General features: G+C 44.9%; 2 protein-coding genes across 2 annotated transcripts in view; one reads left to right on the forward strand and one right to left on the reverse strand.

Annotated features, from left to right (window-relative positions):
• Nucleotides 1-1,254: 1,254 nt before the first annotated feature.
• LOC310994013 (free fatty acid receptor 3-like) lies at nt 1,255-2,256 on the forward strand (the record flags this gene model as incomplete). Its single annotated transcript, XM_083982513.1, has 1 exon — nt 1,255-2,256. One exon carries the CDS (start codon nt 1,255-1,257, stop codon nt 2,254-2,256), a length of 1,002 nt encoding a protein of 333 aa, XP_083838639.1.
• Nucleotides 2,257-11,232: 8,976 nt separating this feature from the next.
• The window catches only part of LOC310994003 (protein argonaute-3-like), a 32,183-nt gene continuing 19,784 nt past the window's right edge, over nt 11,233-23,631 (reverse strand). Inside the window, exons 12-18 of the mRNA XM_083982499.1 lie at nt 22,837-23,021; nt 20,764-20,923; nt 20,569-20,659; nt 14,869-15,063; nt 13,654-13,890; nt 12,154-12,353; nt 11,233-11,360 (exon numbers count right to left, since the gene is read on the reverse strand). Coding sequence (XP_083838625.1) covers nt 11,252-11,360; nt 12,154-12,353; nt 13,654-13,890; nt 14,869-15,063; nt 20,569-20,659; nt 20,764-20,923; nt 22,837-23,021 — 1,177 coding nt within the window. The 3' untranslated portion in view covers nt 11,233-11,251. The remainder of the gene's footprint in view (nt 11,361-12,153; nt 12,354-13,653; nt 13,891-14,868; nt 15,064-20,568; nt 20,660-20,763; nt 20,924-22,836; nt 23,022-23,631) is intronic.

The raw sequence follows: 23,631 nt of genomic DNA on the forward strand, positions 1-23,631 counted from the left end.
TAAAAGCTGCAGTGAGTGAGTGAGTAAGTGAGTGAATGACTGAATGAATGAATGACTGAATGGTTGGTTGGATGGATGGATGGATGAATGAATGAATGGTTGGATGGATGGTTGAATGCATGAATGAATGGATAGATGGATGAATGAATGGTTGGATGGATGGATGGTTGAATGAATGAAAGGATGGATGGATGGATGGATGGATGGATGGATGGATGGATGGATGGATGGATGAATGAATTAATAAATGGTTGGATGGATGGATGAATGAATGGTTGGTTGGATGGATGGATGGATGGATGAATGAATGGTTGAATGGATGATTGATTGATTGATTGCTTGATTGATTGATTGATTGATTGATTGATTGATTGATTGATTGATTGATTGATTGATTGATTGATTGATTGATTGATTGATTGATTGATTGATTGATTGATTGATGGATGAATGAATGGTTGGTTGGATGGATGGTTGGATGGATGAATGAATGAATCAATGGATGGATGAATCAATGGCTGGTTGGATGGATGGATGGATGGATGAATGAATGGTTAGATGAATTAATGGATGGATGGTTGGTTGGATGGATGGATGAATGAATGGTTAGATTAATGAATGAATGGATGGATGGTTGGTTGGATGAATGAATTAATGAATCAATGGTTGGATGGATGGATGGATGGATGGATGGATGGATGGATGGATGGATGGATGGATGAATCAATGGTTGGATGGATGGATGGATGAATGAATGAATGACTGAATGAATGGTTAGATTAATGAATGGATGGATGGTTGGTTGGATGGATGAATGAATGAATGAATGAATGGTTGGATGAATGAATGGTTGGTTGGTTGGATGGATGAATGGATGAATGAATCAATGGATGGATGGTTGGTTGGTTGGTTGGATGGATGGATGGATGGATGGATGGATGGATGGATGGATGGATGGATGAATGAATGAATGAATGAATGAATGAATGAATGAATGAATGGTTAGATGAATGAATGGATGGATGGTTGGTTGGATGGATGAATGAATGGTTGGATGGATGAATGGATGGTTGGTTGGATGGATGAATGAATGAATGAATTAATGGTTGGATGGATGAGTTTGACCCTGTGTAACTCTCAGGGCCACCGACCGTACATGTCTGAAACACCAGACTTAATAGTCGATAACTGATTGGTGTTATTGATCCTCAGTGTGTCTCAGCTCCGTCCTCGTCCTCGCCGCGAGCCGCCATCATGCTGTGCTGTCAGCTGCTGCTGTCCGTCTACATCGTCACCTTCCTGATGGGCGTTCCCGCCAACGTCCTGGCCTTCTGCACCTTCTGCCGCAAGGTGAGGCGCCGGGCGACGCCCATCGACGTGCTGCTCCTCAACCTCACCGTGTCCGACCTCATCTTCCTCGCCTTCCTGCCCTTCAAGATGAAGGAGGCGTGGGACGACATGGCCTGGGTGCTGCCCTTCCCGCTCTGCCCCTTCACCGGCTTCGTCTTCTACGTCACCATCTACAACAGCACGCTGCTGCTCACCGCCGTCAGCGTGGAGCGCTACCTGGGCGTGGCCTACCCGCTGCGCTACTCGCTGTGCCGCCGGCCGCGCTACGCCGTGCTGGCCAGCCTGCTCTTCTGGGCGCTCACCTCCATGAACCTCAGCATCGTCTACATCATCCCCTACGTCCAGTGGGGGAAAGGCACCGAGGGCGACGGCGGCGGCAACGGCAGCGGCCCCGCCCCCGCGACTCCTCCGCCCACCTGCTACCTGAACTTCACCGAGGACGAGCTCGCCATCCTGCTGCCGTTCCGCCTGGAGCTCTTTCTCGTCCTCTTCTGCATCCCCTTCGTCATCTGCTGCTTCTGCTACGTCAACTTCATCCTCATCCTCTCACGTCTTCCCAACATCGGCCGGCGGCGGCGGCTGCGCGCCATCGGCCTGGCCCTCGGCACGCTGCTGGTGTTCGCCGTCTGCTTCGGGCCCTACAACGCCTCCCACGTGGTCGGCTTCGTGCGGAAGGAGAGCGAGGAGTGGAGGAACGTGGCGCTGCTCTCCAGCACCTTCAACGCCTGCCTGGACCCGTTCATCTTCTACTTCTCGTCGGCGGCCGTCAGGAGCATGCTGAGCGCCTGTTGCCGCGGCGTCATGGCCAAGCTGCACATCCTCCGGTGTGGGAGGGGGGGGGCTGCTCGCCGTCCGCAGCAGAGACCCCCCAAGTCCCAACGGTACCAGGAAGCAGCTCCGCCCTGAGGAACAGACACGTTTCTATGGACAACAATGAAATGTTTGATCGGCCAATCAGAGTCCTCCCTCCACTTCTCCAGGTGACATTTGTTCCAGAACTTAAAGACAATACACCGAGTCGGCAACCAAGGAAACGTCACTTCCGGTCAGAGCCGTGGGGGAAAACAAACCGATTTCCCCATAGACATACAGTATGTGTAAAAACACAGCATTTTAAACCTTTGTCTAACACTTTGTCCGCTGTCATGTCTTAGTTTGAATCACTTGTACTGACAAAGAGCTATATATAAAAAAAACTCATCACGATCCGGGTCGATTGTTGTCCGTATATTTTAAAATATTGGGTCTTTCACAGTCAGTCACATATAGCCTACACCGAATCGGCAACCAAGGAAACGTCACTTCCGGTCAGAGCCGTTACACGGTTGGGTAAAATATAAAAGCTCAGGTTGTGGTTTTTCAATTTATTTGCGGTGCAAAATGGTACACAACAACTCTTACTGTACGTTCACACCAAAAGCTTCCAAAGCGTCAAAAACGCTCGAGGGTGGGCGTCAGACAAGACAGCTCCCAAAACTGCAAATATTTCCAGCCGCTTTGGCCGCTCGTCAGGTGACTGACGTCAAAGTTCGATCGCGCTGGTCATTGGGGAGCCGAAATACAAAAAAAGGCAGCCGACGGACATCTCTATTCTGACAGGCTGCCGCCGGTTGCCGCTTAACCACGTCATAGCTCATTACCCTAAAGTTAAACCTGGCTCAACTTCTCATCTGGTGACGCTTTGGACGCTTTGGACGCTTTGGACGCTTTGGAAGCTTTGGACGCTTTGGAAGCGCGGCGACGCCTGTTGACGCTTTGGACGCTCAGTGTCGCCGGGCTCTCATTGAAAATGAATTGACTTCCGGCGTTTTTGACGCTTTGGAAGCTTTTGGTGTGAACGTACAGTTAGGCATCGTCTCCGAGTGTCTACAGCCGGCCGGCGGCGACCAAGGGAACGCCCACCTAAACGTGAGAGCCGTGGGGGAAGACAAACAGTTCCTCCATAGACAGACGTAGTATGTGACTGACTGTGAAAGACCCAACATTTTAAAATGTACAGACAACAATCGACCCGGATCTTGATGAGTTTTTTAATATGTAGCTCTTTGTCAGCATATACAAGTGATTCAAACTAAGACATGACAGCGGACAAGCCTTAGACAAAGGTTTAAAATGCCCCGTTTTCACATGTATGTCTATGGGGGAATCGGTTTGTTTTCCCCCACGGCTCTGACTGGAAGTGACGTTTCCTTGGTTGCCGACTCGGTGTATAAATATAACAAGTGTTATAAACACGTCAACTGTATTATTTATATTTATTTTATATCTGCTGATCGTGTCGGTGTGAAGTCTTTGATGTTTAATGACAGCTGAGGATGGATGATGTGTTTACATCTGCTGCTGCTGCTGCTGTACACTGTCATAAAGCATGAACACAGAGTCAACACTGACCCAACGCCTGTTTCATTATAAACCAGAAGCCTCAACACTCTGACACTTATGAAACATAATCCAATAAATTACTGATCAATAATTACAGCGTTTGAGGGACAGTATCTCCTCCTCCGGCGAAACACAACAACAACTCAGCTGATGACTGCGTCTCCATGGTGACGCATGATGAGTGTCTTTTTTTTAAAACATGAAATGAGAACGAAATGTAAAAAAAACAAACAAAAAAAAAACACCTTGTTTGTCTGGATCTGTCCATTAAATCTCAACATTGGAAAAAAAGAAAATTCACAAGAACTGGAAACAAACAAAAGAAGCTAAATTGCTGTTTCCTGATTCACGAATCGACTGAAATCACTGCTGATGCTGCAGCATCTTATTTTAGCTCACAATGGAGAAGAAAAAAAACCCCGCTCCTGTCTGAAGCTAACTAGCCTAGCTTAGCATATAAGCCTTTGATGTTAATGGTAAAAAAAAAAAATCACAAGAAACAGACTGAACTAGAGCTCTTCAGCTTGTTAGCTATCCCCGTTTGACCTGTTTTTCTTTGTGAAAATGATAGTTGAATAACTGAGGTTGTTATAACAGATGAATAAAGCAGAAGCTGATGATTCATTTCACAATGAAAACAACAAAACAAAAGGCCCTTTGTTTGTTAAAAAGCTAAGTAGCCTAGCCTAGCGTATCTTCTGACAAGGAAAAAACTTCAGTAGCTGCTGTTAGCTAGCACAGCCTTCCCTTTTCCTAATGAAAAACTAATTTTGCAGCAGCAACATCAGTAAATGAGTTTATCAATAAAGCAGCAGAATCTTAAATTAACAACAACAAACTGTGGCGGCTTCATCTTGACAGTTAGCTCCATCAAGTTATCCTCTTTCTTGACAGTTAGCTCCATCAAGTTATCCTCTTTCTTATGGGTTTGAATTTTTTTTTTTTTTGATATTTAAAACAGAGATTGTTAAATATGAAGCACAGGAGCTAAAGTTGAAATCATGATGAAGAACAATCCTAAAACCAAAATAAACTAACTAGACTAGCTTAGCAGCTAGCCTTTAGCAGCAGACCCCGTGTTTAGTTTTGTAGACGGTCCAGACACCGACCTCAGCGTTGACATGTTTCAGGTCTAAATTTAATCTGATTCATTTCCAGAGAAGCATCACATGGACCCAGTTTGACCTTTGGCCCAGATGAAAGAGGGAGGACGTCCTGTCAAACACGTTGGTGTTTAATCAGAGACAAAGCAATTAAAGCTGAGGACGTTAGGGAACACGAGCAGGAAGTGGAGACTCCGGCTCGGCTACCGAGTTAATAAGGATCATGAGCTCAGGCCGGAAGTGTACACACTGATTACAGCCGGCTGGTAAACACAGCAGCCACTTCCTGTCAGCGCCGATGAAGCTGGAGCAGGTGGAGAGAAAGCAGGACAGGTACAGGCAGGGGAGAAAGCATAGGGAGAAAGGTGATCATTCTAGGCCCAGCACCCAGTAGGTACCACAAAAAAAACCCAGTAGTCGAATCTTTGTATGATTGAATTATTCTTCTAAGACCCTGACTAATACTCATAGTAATGCTGCATTAGCATCAAAACAAAGTAGGCTAAATAAAAAATGATAATGCATACGTAGTCTAAGAAAAAAAGTGGAAAAGTCGGGGGGTAGGGGCCCACTTTAGGGGCCCACTTTAGGGGCCCAGAATTCCTAGCAACGGCCCTGGGTACAGGTGGAGGTCTTCGCTGATTGGTCCTGTGTCCAGCAGAAGCTTAATGAGGTGAATGTTTTCTTATTTTCTTATTCATTTTCTTTTCAAATGTGTCTATCTCCATTGCAGGGGTGGAAAGTAACGAGTTACATTTACTCAAGTTACTGTAATTAAGTAGCTTTTTTGTGTACTTGTACTTTTTTGAGTAATTTTTAAAATCAGTACTTTTACTTTTACTTGAGTACATATTGTTGGAAGAAATGTACTTAGTTACATTTTAAATAGCTTAAGTTACAAAGTAAAAAATATATAACTCTGTGTGGGTTGTCAAAAGTAGCTACGCCGCTGCCGCCTCTCTTTCTCCCCCTTCACAGACGCACACAGCAGCAGGCAGGCCATCTATGCAGGCAGGTACACACCTCTTTCCCCTCACCGCTACGTGAGTTTGTGCATAACAGGGCTCGTCGCTATGTTGTCGTCTTAAAGCAGAAGTGAGTGATCCGGTCGTTTTCGCTAATGCTGCGTTCCAGGCAGGCTTTTGAAATCGTAAATTACAGCTTCAAGTCACAACTTACGACTTTGTAGCGTTTCAGGCAACCCACTCGTGTTTTTCCGACCTGTTTTACCGGTGAAAGTCACTATAACGGCCACTCGTAACTTCCGACCGGTGAACTCGTACCAGATCGAACTGGTACGACTTCACGGTCGGAAAAATACGAGTTTCCTTGAACGCACCATAACAGTCCTCGTCCCTACGTCGCCACATTCACGGCGTTCCTTGGCTGCACACACAGCCCTGCATGCCGTTCTCTCTCCTCATTGGATAAAAACTGTAGGATACGATAAATGTTTTCTCCTCGGCTCAGAGCAGAACAGAGGGACTGAGAGACCCGTGTTTCAGACCAAACACTCTATGTAAGTGATTGCTGTCGGAAGATATAACTATTTAAGACTTAATTTAACACAAATATATCACTCACTTCTGCTTTAATATTAGCCATTAGCCACAGCTAGCGGTTAAAAGCTGACGTTAATGATTAAAGACAACGTTATCAGGCATGTCCATCTATTCGGTTACGTTTATGGTGACCGTGCCAGACACACCGGGGCTGAAGGCCGGACCGGCAGTCCGTTGAGTTAAATGTAGGAGCCCAGTCAGATCCATGGCCATGCTCAAAGGAACAGACAAGCAGCCCACTGCTTCAGAGCAGAACAGTAAAGAGGCAAGAGAGAGAGAACCTACAGTAAAACCCCCCCCCCCCCCTCCTCCTCCTCCTTCTTCTCCTTCTCCTTCTCCTTGAGAGCAGACAGGAAAGACAGTAAAAAAAAAACAGGTGTGTGTGAGTGAAAGAGGGAGAGAGAGATTTTTCTTTTCTTTTTTTATCCGTATTGAAAATGGTATTGAGTATCGAATATTTTCCTTAATATCGATATTGAGTTGAAAATTTTAGTATCATGATCATGATCGTGACAACCTTAGTGCCAGTAACTGTCCATCTGATTGGCTCTGGACAACTGCAGTGTCAGAAGGTCAGAATCAAGTTGGTGCCACAGGAGCTAAAGGATGATGGAGACCAGTGTATCGATGGAGAAGGGACACATTTGGAACACAGAGACATGCACGGAGAATGTTAGGCCAATCTCTGGCCATTATACCCCCCCCCCCCAAAAAAAAAAAAATGTAACTAAGTAACTTTTACTCTGAGTAAATTTTAAATGAACTACTTTTTACTTTTACTTGAGTAGATTTTTACACCAGTACTTTTACTTTTACTTGAGTAAAATTTCATCAAGGTAACTGTACTTTTACTTGAGTAGATTTTTTTGGTACTCTTTCCACCCCTGCTCCATTGTCCTCCATATTTAAAAGAACTTATGACTCCATACACTTCGCCATACTCACCTAGACATATGAACCTCCCTTTTTTCTTTGTTCCTAGATGCTCAAAAGAGGTTGGTAAAAGGTCATTTCAATATAAAGCACCATCGGATTGGAATGATCTCCCTCCTTTTTTGTGTTCTATTACCACTTTTCATTGTTTCAGGATGTCACTATACTCCTGTCTTCAAACAAATTGCTCATGTTTCTAATTAATTAATTAATTTTTATTCTTTCTTTTTCCATTTTTGTTATTTATATAGTTTTCTGCTCAGCACCGACCGGATGGACGAGTTTCCAGAAACTGAACAAAGAACACCAAACAACAAAACTCTTGTGTTTCATACAGAGAGTTTATTTATTTATTTATTCCAAAAATTAAATATGACGACCAAATAAAAATAAAAAGGCTCAAAACGACGTACGACAGGATCAGGACGAGTGTTAAGACATAAAAACACAAAGTTATTCTAAAAGTGACATCATTTCATCAACATGCGTCGACAAACTCTGAGTCAGTGATGATATGAGACAGACACGTGGTCGTGGGGGGAGAGCGGGTGGGGGGGGGATCGGGGGGGGTCTGTAAACGACAAAGATTTCACATTAGAAGAAGAAGAAAAAACAAGGGAGAAGAGGCCAGAAAAACTGATAAAAGATTTGTTTCATTATTGCTGTTCATGTGAGAATGAACCATACGAGACTACAGAAATAAATAATATGCTACATTCACTTCTACACTGTTTCACTTCTTCACTAATGAACAACAGAGTTTGTGTGTTTGTGCTTCAAACTGATCCACACACACACACACGTTCTTGGCATATGTCAGAGGTACACACACACACACGCGCACACACACACACACACACACACCTTACAGTATCGTCATGTATCAATATAAACTTGAATGTTCAGACTTGTTTTATGTCGAGCACCATCGTCGGAAAAAGGCACAGAGTCAACCCTCCTCTTCTTCCTCCTCTTCATCATCATCTTCCTCCCGTCAGACCCCCCCGACCCCTTTCAGAATAAAAGTCTTTCACCACTTCTTGAGATGATAAAACGACAGAGCAGACGGAGGAAGAGGAGGAGGAGGAGGAGGAGGAGGAGGAGGAGGGGTTGATGGTTTATTGCCAGTGACAACGCGACCATCAACAGTCTCCACGAAGCAGCAAACACATCAAAGTATTGCATCGTCGAATCAGGAGAAAGGAGAAAGGAGCGGACAGGAAGTGATGTCATGTCATCATCAACCGTCCAGGACTTTGTTAATAGAAAAAATAAGAGCCGAGTTCATCTCTGTTAAATATAAATATAAGATCTGAGCTCCTGTCAGTGTCGCAACAGGAAGGGGATTTTCACAATAAAGCTCTCTCCATGTCATCATCATCAATATTATCATTATTATTATTATGAATATTATTATCATTATTATTGTTATTATTATTACATCATGAGGTTCTGATCAGAAACAGGAAACAGCGTCCGACTCCTCCGACCAATGCTGGTGATGATGTCAGAGTAAGAAACGGCGTCATGACGACGACGAGCAGAGCAGAGAGACAATAATCTGACCAGAGATCAGCGCAGTGGCACGTTGGTTTGGTCCTGGAGATGAAAACTGGACAGTTCATCAACTTTAAAACGTCTTTTTCTTCTTTTTCTTTTACGTCTTAAATTCTGATATTTGTTTGGTTCTGGTTTCCATGGAGACTCAGAAGAAACGTTTCCATGGAGACATCTGGAAGTTCAGTCAGTCTCGGCTGTTCTCAGATCAGCTTCAGTTTCTAGTTTCTACATCGACTCTTCGCTGAACGAGGCACTTTGTTCACGTCACTGATCCTTCATCAGCTCAAACACTGTCCAGCCCGCTTCCTCTTCATCCTCTTCCTCTTCATCATCATCACCTATAAGCGTCACACTGATACTCTTCCTCATCATCCTCCTCATCCTCAGCGCTGCACCTGCTTCACTTCCTCCGTAAAACTGTAAAAATAATCTGATCTCTGGTCTGAGTTAAAAACCAACGACGATGCGTTCAGTGTCTGTGGGAGAACTGAGGACCGAGGAGCCGTCGTCTTAATAAAGGAAACACGGGAGCGACAATTAAAGGGCAGACGACACGTATAGAGTATCTACCTAGAGAGCTGAAAAAAACAAAAACAAACAAAAAAAAACTCACAAACAGACGAACAGGTAAAAAAAAAAAAACCCGTGGACGACAGGAACCAAGAACCGTCCGGGTCCTCGCTGGCTCTGATTGGTTCCTGCTCACGCACCAAAAGAATCATCAGTTCTTATTCCCGCCACGTTTTAACACGCACACACACAGTCAAGAGAGAGAGTTGTTGTTGGAGATTTCAGGAGGAAAATGCGGAGCAGGAAGTGATGTCAGGGGGCGGAGCTCACACACTATAGACCAGAGCGGCATTTTTATGCAAATGTGAACGACTGATGCATCCTGGGTAATTTAGGGGCAGCGCCCGGCATTTTTAAATTGCACTCAGTGGCTTTTTGTGTTTTGATGGAGCGTAGACTAACTAACAATCAATTTGAATGTTTTATTTTTTGTTTCTTTTGTAGCACTATGTCTCATAATTATTTTGACACCCTCTTTGAAACCCACCGTTCACGCCATCTTGAAAAATTACAATTAATTAATCTAGCGGTATGCTCCTTTAGCCTCCCACAATGATCAATGACTCCACACAGTGGCCAGAAATGTCTGACCCAGACATCTACACGTATTTGGTCGAATCACCGGGGAGGTTTTGGCTAAGTGTTGTGTCTGTAAATAGCCTGTTAATAGCCAACTTTTTGTTAGTTAGTTTGTTAAGCCAGTTAGTCTGAACTTTTCAATGGAGGGATGCCGGGCGCTGCCCCTAAATTACCCAGGATGCATCAGTCACTCTCATTTGCATAAAAAAGCCGCTCTGGTCTATAGAGTGCCGAAGCGGAAGCAGCCCCATGGGACCTCAATTCGAAAAAAGTCTCCATACGAATAAACGGGACTCCAAGTTTTATTTCGTGATCCGTTTGAATTGTGCCATGACAAAAAAATATGACCTCTACCTGTTTAAAACATCACGTTTCATCCGGGAAAAAAGCAGTTTATCGTAAAACGGCAACGGAAGAATGTATTTAGTGTGAAGACGCTCTGCGGACTACAAATCTGGTGTCCCACAAGAATGCCCAGCTGGCTGAAATCCAGGAAGTAGTGGTACTTCCTGGTTGGTACTACCTGAATTTCAGCCAGCTCCTTTATTTCCTGTTGTACATGATTGGCCAAACTGATTAATCCCGGTGTGTCTGACTTCAAAACAGTAATCAGACACACTTGGCTGGCTGAAATTCAGAAAGTACCAACCAGGAAGTACCACCACTACTTCCTGGATTTCAGCCAGCTGGGCATATAGCCACGGGAAAGGGCGGCATTTGGTGTGTGACGTCACCTACGCGACTTGTAGTCTTTCTGGTTACGGACTCTTCAGAATTTTATTTTACAATCGTTTTACAACAAACTGCTGATTTCTCTTGATGAAACGTGGTGTTTTAAACAGGTAGAGGTCAGATTTTTTTTCTCATGGCACAATTCAATCGGATCACGAAATAAAACTTGGACTCCCGTTCACTTACATGGATAGTTTTTCAGAGTTGAGGTCCCATGGCGACCGTTACTTCCTGCTTCGGCTCAGGCTCTCTATTGGCTGGTTTTTAAATTGCATAAGGCGTCTGTAGCTGTAGCTCCGCCCCCCTGCGGCTCCGGTCGTCCTCAGTAGCTGCCGGCGTCACGTCACCGTCCAGCTCCATTGGCGGCGGCGGTGGAAGGAGGCGGGGGGCGGGGCCACGGGGCTGGTGGGTGGGGCCACGGGGCAGGTGGGCGGGGCTTCAGGGCTGGTGGGCGGGGCCACGGGGCTGGTGGGCGGGGCTTCAGGCGAAGTACATGGTCCTCAGCGTGTCGTGGTGGATCTGAACGGCCTTGGCCAGAGCCTGAGGGTCTCGGCCGTTACTCTGACCAGACACATGGCTGCCCTCAGCACTGTCAACAACAACAACAAACAGGAGTCAGAAGACGGAACTGCTACTTCCAGCACCCGGTTCAAACTGATTCAGTGTTTTAAAGGGATAGTTCAACATTTTGTGCAAATTGGCCCATTGCCATAATCCCTATAGTCATAGCAGTTGGTTCGTTACCTTTAATTGTCGGTGCAAGCTATTTTTAGAACGGTGGAGCAGAGCCGTGAGCTGCTCAGAGCTACGCTACGTCGGAGGCTAATGGGAGTTCTTGGTTTCCCTCATCAAACTCATCAAATACACAATCCAACAACTCCACAACGCTCTGGTGGACAAGTTGTGACCTGCACATTCACCACGCTATGAGATAATAACACAACGTTACCACACAGAGTTGTTGTAGAGGGAAATACATGCAAAACTGCTGATGCACGTTGCCTTCAGGGACAGTTTTTCATCAAGCAGTCTCTGTATTTCCCTTTAAAACGACTCTGTGTGGTAACGTTGTGTTATCTCATAGCGTGGTGAATGTGCAGGTCACAACTTGTCCACCAGAGCGTTGTGGAGTTGTTGGATTGTGTATTTGATGAGTTTGATGAGGGAAACCAAGAACTCCCATTAGCCTCCGACGTAGCGTAGCTCTGAGCAGCTCACGGCTCTGCTCCACCGTTCTAAAAACAGCTTGCACCGACAATTAAAGGTAACGAACCTACTGCTATGACTATAGGGATTATTATGGCAATGGGGCAATTTGCACAAAATGTTGAACTATCCCTTTAACCAACATCCCATAAAGGTGATGATGTCATCATATCTACCTGTCGTGCTCCTTGTCCACCAGGTGGTAGCGTGCGCGGAACGCCACCAGGTGGGCGTAGTAGGCCGGAGCGGGGATGGAGACGGAGCGCGTGCAGCGGACGTAGGTGTGGCACAGCTGGTAGGTCAGCAGCTGGAACTCATCGGCAGTGAAGCAGTTGTCGTCCCACAGAACGTGGTAGTGGGACGGTCGACTCGTACCCTGGGGGGGGGGGGGGGTGGACAGGTATTAATGATGAGGATTATTATAATTATTATGATCGTATCATTATTATTATTAGACGTGGGGCCTGTAGAATAAAGATATCCAGGATAAGTGGAAAAGCCAGGTTGGACAAAGTCTCATAAGTCCATCCTGGCTTAGTTGGTTGCACTAACGCTGAGCCAGGCTGAGGAGGGGCGGCCTTGTCAAGCCAGGTGTAACTAATTCTCTCGTCAGTAGACCACAGAGATTGATCACAGATTCACCGATGAGAGGACAGGTGTGGCTGCTTTCCTCCAATCAAAAGCGGATCTTAATGCTGATGTCATGTGACACACCTCTCTTAAAAAAAAAAAAAAAAGCACCGCTGCTGTCGTAAAGCTCAGAGAGAGCACGGCGGACAACTGCGGACTGATTTAATAATCCAAAAACTATGATCACAACTCAAGTTCCTTTCACAAATTAACAGTTGTGCACTTTGCCTTAGTGATGAGCAGTGGAAGATGATTAATTGCACAAATCTGAAGTAAAGTTTACAGCACATGGCCAAATGTGCAACAGGTGAAAATTCATTAAATATTAGAACATTATGCTGTTTGGTGCTTCAATAAATTGCTGATAACAATGATGACGAGGTCTATAAATAATTTGGAAGGTGCTCACACTCACTCAATTTTATTCTTATTTTCTTACCTCAACCAGTATTTAGGCCAATGGTAACATATTTTATGAAAAATAATTTTGAAGGCCTAATTATGAAAAAAAAAAAGCCTAATAAATATTGTAAAAGTTTCATGTTTTTTGATTATTGTTAATGCATTTTATTTGTTTATAAATCAGGCCAATATGTACATAAGAACATGTATGAAACCCATTGATTTCTGATCAGAGTGACTGCTGACTTCACAGATAAAGACAACAGAATCAACTAAGCCTGGCTGTTAGCCTGGTCTGGAGCAGGCTAGCTGCAGAGAATAAATCACCATAGTAACTTGACCAGGATAGATTTAGCCTGCTTTTGAACAACCGACTTGAGGCTAAATTCAGCCAGGATAACCAACATATCCCGGCTTAATCCCTTATCTAGGTTTCGAACAACAGGCCCCTGGGCTCCTCACCTGGATACAACTAAGACTAAGACTAGATAAAAACTCAATAAAAACTACAACTAAGACTAAATAAAAACTCAATAAAAACTACAACTAAGACTAAATAAAAACTAAAACTAAAACTAAGACTAAATAAAAACTCAATAAAAACTAAAACTAAGACTAAATTATAATGATTATATTATCCTCACCTGGATGCCGGCGTGGCTGCACAGGTAGAAGTCGAACTCGTAGGGGTGCGTGATGTCGGTGTCCACCGTGGTGCCGGCAGGAATGTTCCCACTTCGTCCGACCCGCTCGTTCCGATCTGCACAGAACAGACGAGTGTGGTGGCGCTTCTGCACCACGATGTAGGTGATGCCCGGCTGGTAATCCTTCTCCAGACTGATGCAGGCCTCTCTGATGGCCAGCAGCTCGTAGTACAGCACCTAAACACACAGCAGGGTTATTATAGTTCACTAAAACTAAAACTAGCAGTGAAACAATCATCTAGTAAACTGAAATAAAACTAACAACTAGACCTAGCTCCAACCTCCAGGTTTGATGCTAAACTGCAGTAAAGTAAAGTTTCATCAGATAACAGCAGCTTAGTTGTAGTTTTCTTGTCGATGTCTAAAGCTGCAGGAAGAAAACGCCACAGCTCAATAATATGGGACGACTTGGAGTTACGACCCACAGCTAGATAAGAGGGAATGGAACCTGATGAGGACTGATGGGAACATTATGGGATGGATGCAACCAAAGGGAACAAGTTCATCTTTAGAGGTCTGACAGAGGCTTTCTCCTAAAACCTGAACAACTACAACTAAGACTAAATAAAAACTACAACTAAGACTCAATAAAAACTACAACTAAGATTAAATAAAACTACAACTAAGACTAAATAAAAACTACAACTAAGATTAAATAAAACTACAACTAAGACTAAATAAAACTACAACTAAGATTAAATAAAACTACAACTAAGACTAAATAAAACTACAATTAAGACTAAATAAAAACTACAACTAAGATTAAATAAAAACTACAACTAAGACTAAATAAAAACTACAACTAAGATTAAATAAAACTACAACTAAGACTAAGATTAAATAAAACTACAACTAAGACTCAATAAAAACTACAACTAAGATTAAATAAAACTACAACTAAGACTAAGACTAAATAAAAACTACAACTAAGAAAGACTCAATAAAAACTAGTCAATTCCTCTAAAATAAAAACTAAACTAAAAACTGATTCATCACTTGTTGAACTCACTGAAACTAAACTGGAATAAAAAATAAAACTGAAAAACTAAATAAAAATAAAAACTACTGAACATTTTAACACTATAATAACCTTGCTGCACACACACACACACACACACACACACACACACACAGACTCTGGGTGGGGGGGGTCACCTGTCTGAACTGTCCCTCCGACACGCCGTCCCGGTAGAAGATGACCCTGGTGGGTTTGTAGCGGGTCGACTTGTAGAACTGGATCAGCAGCTCTCGCACCATGGAGGCCAGGTCCTGGATCACCTCCTGCCGGGGCCGCTGGACTCGAACCGTGGCACAGTAGCGGCTGGGGTGGGCGTCCATGCTGCCCACCACCTGGAGGGGAGAGAGACAGAGAGAGAGACAGCAGTAAGAACATCTGGAGAACATCTGGACCAGATAGATAGATAGATAGATAGATAGATAGATAGATAGATAGATAGATAGATAGATAGATAGATAGATAGATAGATAGATAGATAGATAGATAGATACAGGGTGCGAACTATGGGGGAGCCAGGGGGGTCTCAGCCCCCCTTGATGAGGCATGAGCTCCCCTGAAAACATGATTTGTGAAATTTTGGGGGGGTCTCTAAATATTGGCAAAATGCTGTCTTTTCCCATATATTTGCTCTTTGTTTTGTTTTTTTGTATTGTCAATATAATGGATCATGTGTAAAATTAGGCTATTAATGTATTTGCGCATGGGGGTGATACAAACGTGTATCGCAAAAGTGTAATGGAAACGCTTTTTTCACTTTTCTACACGTCACCGGCGTCACCGGAGTCACCGGAGTCACCGGAGTTGTGTGTGTCCACGCTGTGTTGGTTTATGTAACTTGAGGGGACAGATGAACCACATGTTTATTGTCATGCATTGCTGACCTGGGCATTGTTTCTCAATAAATTAGAAAACCTTTCATATCATTCGGGCTTCAGCACGGTACGGAACCTTTGCCTTTCAGCAATCAAGCACTGTTTTCGTCTTTGTTAAAAACAATAACAGCAACAGCTGTCGGCAGCTGAGATCGCTGTGCTGTCACCAATGTCATAGGCGCCGATCCCGTGGGCGCTCTGGTGCACGAGCAGCCACTGACCAGATTGAGCACCCACTGGGGGGGGGGCACGCCACCAGATGCACATTTCTCCGTGCCGTGCCTCGGCCCCTCAGCTGTGTGTCTGTGTATCATGTGTAGCCCATATGTGTGTGTAGACTGTGAATGTGTGTATTAATCTCTTGCGCGCTCTGTCAAGATGAATAAACACAAATCGCCTGGCGCAGAGGACCTCTGCACCTCAGGCGTGCACTCTGGCGCATCTGACACAATCGGTGAACGGCACCGAAAGGAAACTGGCTCCGCTATTTCACGTCCGACGTCTATGTTAAGCACACGTTGTTGTTGATATTGTAGCGTCCGACCCGACGTAATTACAACATAATAACACAAACTTAACTGACAGCTCTCACTTCTTCTTCTGCTCCTCCTCACTCACCTACACACACACACACACACACACACACACACACAGGACTCTGTCCTCCTCACAATCACCCCGGCCCCTCAGTTTCTCATCATCCTACCATACCTTCCCCGTACACATTCAGTCAGTCAGAAATCACAGAACTCATCAACATCATAACAACAACATTACTGCGGGGTCGCTACAATATTTTCAGTTGTGCAGTTGGCTATTCTATTAATAATGAGCGATGAGTCCCATTGCTACGTGGCATGATGCGCACCAGTGTTTGTAGAGCCCGGTTCAGGTGTCGTCGCCCCCCCCTCCCCCCAAAATATAAGTGAGCCCCCCCGAAAGCCACAGTATAGTTCGCACCCTGGATAGATAGATAGATAGATAGATAGATAGATAGATAGATAGATAGATAGATAGATAGATAGATAGATAGATAGATCAGGGATGCAAACGGGTCAGGACCAAAAAAGAGAGGAATTGTCTGGCGGGGGGGGGGGGGGGGGCTCACCATTAACAATATCACAGAAAAGTCCATTTCCAGTAGTTCAACCCCAACCAAGTATTGAGTGCATATAGATGGACAGTTTTCAGAAGGCCAACATTTCTAGATTAAAAATGCTTTAAAAAAAATAAAAACCATTGCAATATTTCAATTTTGGAGATACTGATTTTTAGGTCTTCACTGAATGTTAGTCATAATTATTACTATTAAAATAAACAGAAGAAATAAAGACATGGGATTTAACATCCCATTCAGTGTGTAATGGACATATAGGCCTATATAATGTGTTAGTTTCACTTTAATTGAACACATTCTACATCGCGGAGGCGACGTCTCTCCTTCACCTCTGAAACGGGGCAGAGCTCCGTGGGAGACACCTGCCTGACACAGCAACGGACATGCACGGGGGGGAAAACGGCGGCGCCGTCGCACCGACTGCACGCGGATACGCGCCGCTTTGGGTAACGAGCGCGCACGTCGCGTCTACGTTGGAGGTGAATAGGTCGGCTGTTACCAGTGTAATAAGAGACAACCATGAATGAGTTGTCGCACACACTGAGGTGAGCAGCAGCAGAGCGGCCGCACCGTGACCGCGGTCCGCTCCAGCTGCCTGGTGTCCCCATTGCGCACCACGCGTCTTGTCAGTCACTTGTCCAAGTTCTCCTTTACTGTTTTTTTTTTCGAGACAACACTCATTCTCTCTCTCTCTCTCTTTTACCGGCGGTGTCAGCTGCTGTGCACATCTGCAGCAACCCAAACAAATGCACATGTTACTGTTGACTGGCTCTATTCCAGCCACATGATTGGTTCGGCGCGGTGGAAATCTTATTATCATTGGTTATTTGTATTGTCTGCCAAAACATGGATGAATGAAACCTGTCGACCACGTCTCATATTTCTATCGAGGAAAAGTTATTTCACAATGTATAGACACAACACCGACAAGCACTGAGAGCCGCATGTTGCAGTGACGTTATATAGGCTATAAAAAAAATAATCCGCAAATAATAAGCCGACGAAAAGGTGCAACTTGCCACTTAACTTCTTGTCGATGTATTATTTGCGGGGGCTTTCGGGGGATCTGGTGACGGTGGAGGATCTGGGACTGATTGACTGTGGACCTGGACCACCACCAGTCTGATCAGGTCCATCACAGCACAGCAGCTGCAGCTCTGCCCCGCTGTCACATGACGCATAACAGCGCAATCTGTTTACATTAAACCGACATCAGGAGAATAATGAGAATTATGATTTAAAAAATATATATTTGTTTCGAATTTTGGCCCCTGGATCATGATTTTTTTGGGCGCATTCTTGGTAAAAAAAAAAATCCTCTAAAAAAAAGACAGTTGGGATGCATAATGTGTCTCATAACAGTATACTGTGCGTCACGTTATCGTCCCCCCCCTCTGTACTGAGCTGGCCGGTACTGGGTAGGCTATAGCGTCCTGCTGATCACCGCGCTGAGGCACCGGCCGGTCTGAGCTGCGTTCATGTGCCGACTTTAAAACTCTCCGGTCAGTGACCTGGTGGCGGCTGTTTTGGTCGTCAGCATTTTATCCACGCAGCGACCGTCCACGGCTTAGTGGTGTTTTATTCTAGGGGTCGGTGGTGTTTTATTCTAGGGGTCGGTGGTGGCTGTGAGACAGCAGCGGCTCCACGGTGAGAGGGGGGGGGGGAGCTTCTGCTCACCTGACTCTGTGCAGCTTCTTCATTAAATCCAAACAAACAGTCCGACACAGCGACGCGCTGCTCAGTCTCTGTAGCTCATCAGCCCGGAACTCGCCGTCATGGATCAGAAGCGACGGCGGCGTTTGGCCTCAGTGTCTCGGACTTCCAGAGCAGCTACAGCAGCGTTGTGACCTCAACCATGGTTGGTGAGAGCAGAAATGTTGTTGTAGGCCTGTGCATATTCTCATTTGTCCAGGTCATAGTATTTCAAAGGAGGTTAAATCGAAAGCAACTGGACTTATACTGAGTCTCCACACCAGATAGTTGAACCAGTCCCAGCCTGGTCAGATGCTACATGAACTGATGAAGCCTCATGGATGAGAGGTGAAACGTCTTCCTAGACAAATAACTAAGTCCAGTTGAACCTCCTTTGAAAAAAAAAAAAAAAGTTGTTGGCGGGCTCGTGAATTTTTTTTTTGACACGAGTCAAAACGAGCGATAAATCGCATTTCTCGCGTATCTCGCGTTTGGTCGCGCGTAAAAACTCGAGCGAAAAAAAAGCGTTCCTCGTGTTTGGTGGGAAGCCCCTTGCGGGTCTTCCCCCTTGCGGGTCTTCCCACCAAACACGATGAAAAGGACGAAGACGCGAAGGTCCCGTCGCACAAAAAGAATCGCGTGTAGCGTCGCAAAAAAAAAAAAGTCGCGTATACCGCGTCGCGCGCCTAATCGCGTCTCGCGCCTAATCGCGTCTTTGCGTCACGGCCTTTTACACCGCGGACGTAACGAATAAACGGTGACGGTGTGAACGAACAACATAGAACAGGACCAGACGTGCGTTGTTTCCTCTTTTCACCTACAGCTCCACTCTCCCTTACTTACACTAACTACTGTTATTGTTGAGGCCAGAGAATTGTGGGATTTGTAGTTTTGGACCAATCGCAGGTTGTGCTCTTTCTTTTTTGTGATTTTCCCGGTTCATACATGTCTTTTTTTTTTAGGGGCAAATGCGAGTAAAATGCTCGCCCATGGTGGGCATAAGAAAATTTAAGAACTGTCTAAAATTATTTAAGACTTGAAAAAAACAATAATTCAACAAATTTAAGACATTTTAAAGGAGCATTATCGCAAATACAGCAGTAATAGCATAAAATAAGCTGAAATATGCAAAAGATGGGTCGGGGGGAGCCATAACTAAATTTACAAAAAAAATCGCCAACAGTATAGTGTCCGTGGGGCAAATGCAGCATTTGTCTTTGTTATGATCCAAGCCGGCCCGGCGCTTGCTGCATTAAAATGCACTCGGAACTCGCAAATCCGACCTCCGAACCGGACAAATATGCAACAGTAAGTAATGTAGCAGTGTTAGGGTGCTCACAGTCACTGAATCGCTGGTAGAACACTTTGTCTCCAAGTCCCTGTGTCTTTCTTCAGCTGTCCTCTCAGCATTATTAAGGAGGAGGACGTTTCAGTTGTTGTTGTCGTTGTTGTGGTTGTGCGCGACGTAGAGCTGCCGCTTCCACTAGCGAGTTTTCTTTTTCCCGCGATTGCACGTTCATTCAGCCTGCTGAGGGAGGAGGAGGGAGGAGGAGGGGGGAGGGGGGGACTAAACGAGGCTGCTCTCTCTCTCTGACAGCTGCCCACTTGTTTATATCTGATATGCTCCGCCTGGCTCCATCTAGTGGCCGAATTTTGCGATAATACTCCTTTAAGGCCTAAAAGTGTGTAATGGACATAGCCTATATAATGTGTTAGTTTCACTTTAATTGAACACATTCTACATCGCGGAGGCGACGTCTCTCCTTCACCTCTGAAACGGGGCAGAGCTCCGTGGGAGACACCTGCCTGACACAGTAATGTACGTACCGACTGCACGCGGATACGCGCCGCTTTGGGTAACGAGCGCGCACGTCGCGCGTCAACATTGGAGGTCGGCAGTTATCAGTATGATCAGAAACCATGAATGAGTTCGCCTCAGTTTCACGTGATTGTCACTGTCAGCCTGTTAGAAAAACATTTTACTGACCCCAGCTGAGACGCTGAGACCCCCCCCCCCCCCCAAAACAAAAACTCTTCGGATCTGAATGATTCACACAAGTCACCTAATTGGTCATGAAAAAAGCGAGTTTCGCTTTTCGGCGCGCTGTTTGCATCCCAGATAGATAGATAGATAGATAGATAGATAGATGTCTCACCGCTGCGATGGACGGCTTCTTCCCGTCTCCAGCTGGAGGATGCGTGACGTCGGCTCCCAGGAAGATGACGGGCTGCTGGAACACCGAGGGTCTGGACGGAGACGAGAGGAGACGAGGTGGACTCAGAGACAGAGACACGACGGAGCTGACAGGGAGGTCAAATACCCAGAATCCTTTGCGGCGTCCTTTACTTACCGTTGGTGCGGCACCAGGATGTTGTTGATGCCTCCCAGCTTCACGTTGATCTTCAGACAGAGGTTGGACAGAGTCTGAGGAGACGTCTTCACCACGTTCTTCACCTGGACGCACTGGGTGGCCATGCCCAGCAGGGTGTCGCCCACACGCTTCACCTCCGCTGGGGGTCACAGGTCAAAGGTCAGAGGTCAGAGGTCACAGGTACAATTAGATTAAATATCATGAATATTGATAAAACAGTTAATACGGTCGATCTCATCAGATTTTCTCTTGATCAGTACAAGGTTTATGTGACAGATTCTGATGGAAACAGTTGTTTGTCTGAGAAAAGTGAGCTGTGATCATGTTTGATGTGGATTCCTTAAAGGGATACACCAACATTTTTTTTTTTTTACGTGTCTTGCCTCACTCCCGAGTCCAGAGGTGGCAAAAGTACTCATATTCTGTACTTAAGTAGAAGTACAGATACATGTGTAAAAAATTACTCTGGTAAAAGTAGAAGTACTGATTCAACTCCTTTACTTAAGTAAAAGTAAGAAAGTACAGGCTCTGAAATGTACTTTCAAAGTAAAAGCAAAAAGTAAAAATGAATTTTTGCCGTTAATTAAACCTACATCCTTTGATAATTTTGTTAAACAAAAAAAGTTCAGCCAGAATAATCAAGATTGAACTGATCAGAGGCAGTGTTTCCCAACGTTTGGGCCGCCACAGACTCTCACAAAATAATAATAATAATAATTTTTAAACAGCGTTTCATCACCTCTCATCTCTGTCAGTCAGTCCACCTGCCGTCTCTCTCGCGTGCGCGCGCACGTACACACAGACACGGGCACATGGACAGGTTGCGCTTTGCCGCTCGTGAACGGTAATGCGCTATATTGCGCTGATTGTACGGTGTTCAAACCCCCCCCCCCGACCACCATCGCTTCCTTCCTCCATGCTGCTGCCTCCATGTCACTGCTACAGTACAAGTTGGTCACTCGGTTCTCTCTCTACCACCCCCCTCCCTCTTCTTCTCCCTCTTTCCCTCTCTAGTTCGTCTTTTACCGGTGCTTTTACGTCGTGTCAAAAAAAAAAGTAACGAGCCTGTTTTTACAATGTAAGGAGTAGAAAGTACATATTTTTGCGTATAAATGTAGGGAGTAAAAGTAAAAAGTCGTCAGAAAAATAAATACTCAAGTAAAGTACAGATACCTGAAAAATCTACTTAAGTACAGTAACGAAGTATTTGTACTTCGTTACTTGCCACCTCTGTCCATGACCAGCAGATAGACACCATCCTTTCGACTGTGTGTGCAGTAACAAGGGAGATAGAGCCGTATCGCCCGTAATTAGCTTAGCTCAAACACTGGAAGTGTATGGGTAGTGTTAGCCTGCCTCCACCTGAAGTCATCAGAGAAACTCTTCAGCAACTCTAAACGGAAACCGGCGGGCCGATCTTCGTCTCAGAGCTGACAAAACTCTCCGGTAAGGCATCTTGAGCGGTCAAATGCCGCTAACGGGACGAGATCGGTCAAAGCGGAGGGTTCAAGCAAAGACGGTTTATTTTGGTCCATATCCATACGTATCCCTTTAATATAATAGCGTGCGTGTGGCTCAGTGGTTTCCAGGCAACAACTGGGTCTGTACGCAGCCCGACCTCAGATAGTCGGTTACAGATGAAGGATGGACGACGTCCTTCTGTTTTATGATTTAGTACAAAAATGAATGGAAACACCTTAAAATGCAAGAAAACGATTCATGACGTCATGACGCACGGCTTTTTATTGGATTTAAAGGTCTGAGATGGAAACGCACTTGAACCAGCCTTTTTCGTGCATTAATATTTTTATCGATCTTGAGATAATTCGATCAAAAAAAAATTAATGGAAACCTTAAACTGCAAGAAAACAACTCGATACACCAATATGATCAGTGGTGACGTCATTACACACAACTTTTTATCCTTAGATGGAAAACGCATTTGAACTGTAATCATTCACATTAATATTTTTATCGATCTTTAGATAAATGGATCAATGAGTGGATGGAAACATGGTGCGTGGTGCGTTCAGGTGCTGCAGGAGGTTTTACCGTAGACGGGCGTCTTCCCCGGCAGGATGACGATGATGAGCTGCAGCCCGGCGTACGTGTTCTTCAGGTGTCGGAACATCGGCTCCACGCTGTCGGCGCCCTGAGCGTACTTACAGAAGCACGGCTGACCCTGGATCGGCATCCCGGCGTCTTTAGAGATCTTCCTCAGCTGGTCGGTGAAGCTCCTGCACAGGAAGTGGAGAGGTCAACGCACCTGACTCAGTCACGGCTACAGACGGTTTTAGATTCAGTCTGTTTCTATTTTAATTTAATTTAAAGGGATAGTAGCATTTTTTTTTTTAAGTGTGGTTGTATGATCTACAAATAGCCCCTAAGTACTTTAATTGCAGTAGAAGACTCTCTGCACTCCTCCCGTTAGCAACGCCAGCCCATAATAGCCCTGCCCAGAGATTTACAACATACATTGTTGTGAATGGACCCAAAGAAACGGCCTCACGGCCTAAAAGAGGTTTTACCTGAAAAAAAATACACAGTTCCATTGTTCCAAAAAATTATATTATAGCGAACAATGGAACTGTGTATTTTTTTTCACGTAAAACCTCTTTTAGGCCGTGAAAATAGGCCGTTTCTTTGGGTCCATTCACAACAATGTATGTTGTAAATCTCTGGGCAGGGCTATGGGCTGGCGTTGCTAACGGGAGGAGTGCAGAGAGTCTTCTACTGCAATTAAAGTACTTAGGGGCTATTTGTAGATCATACAACCCCACTTTAAAAAAAATGCTACTATCCCTTTAATTCAGTTTATTTGATAGGGACAATGCAGATTAACATAGT

The sequence above is a fragment of the Trachurus trachurus genome (genome assembly GCF_905171665.1).
Source record: "Trachurus trachurus genome assembly, chromosome: 11".
Classification (NCBI taxonomy): Eukaryota; Metazoa; Chordata; class Actinopteri; order Carangiformes; family Carangidae; genus Trachurus; species Trachurus trachurus.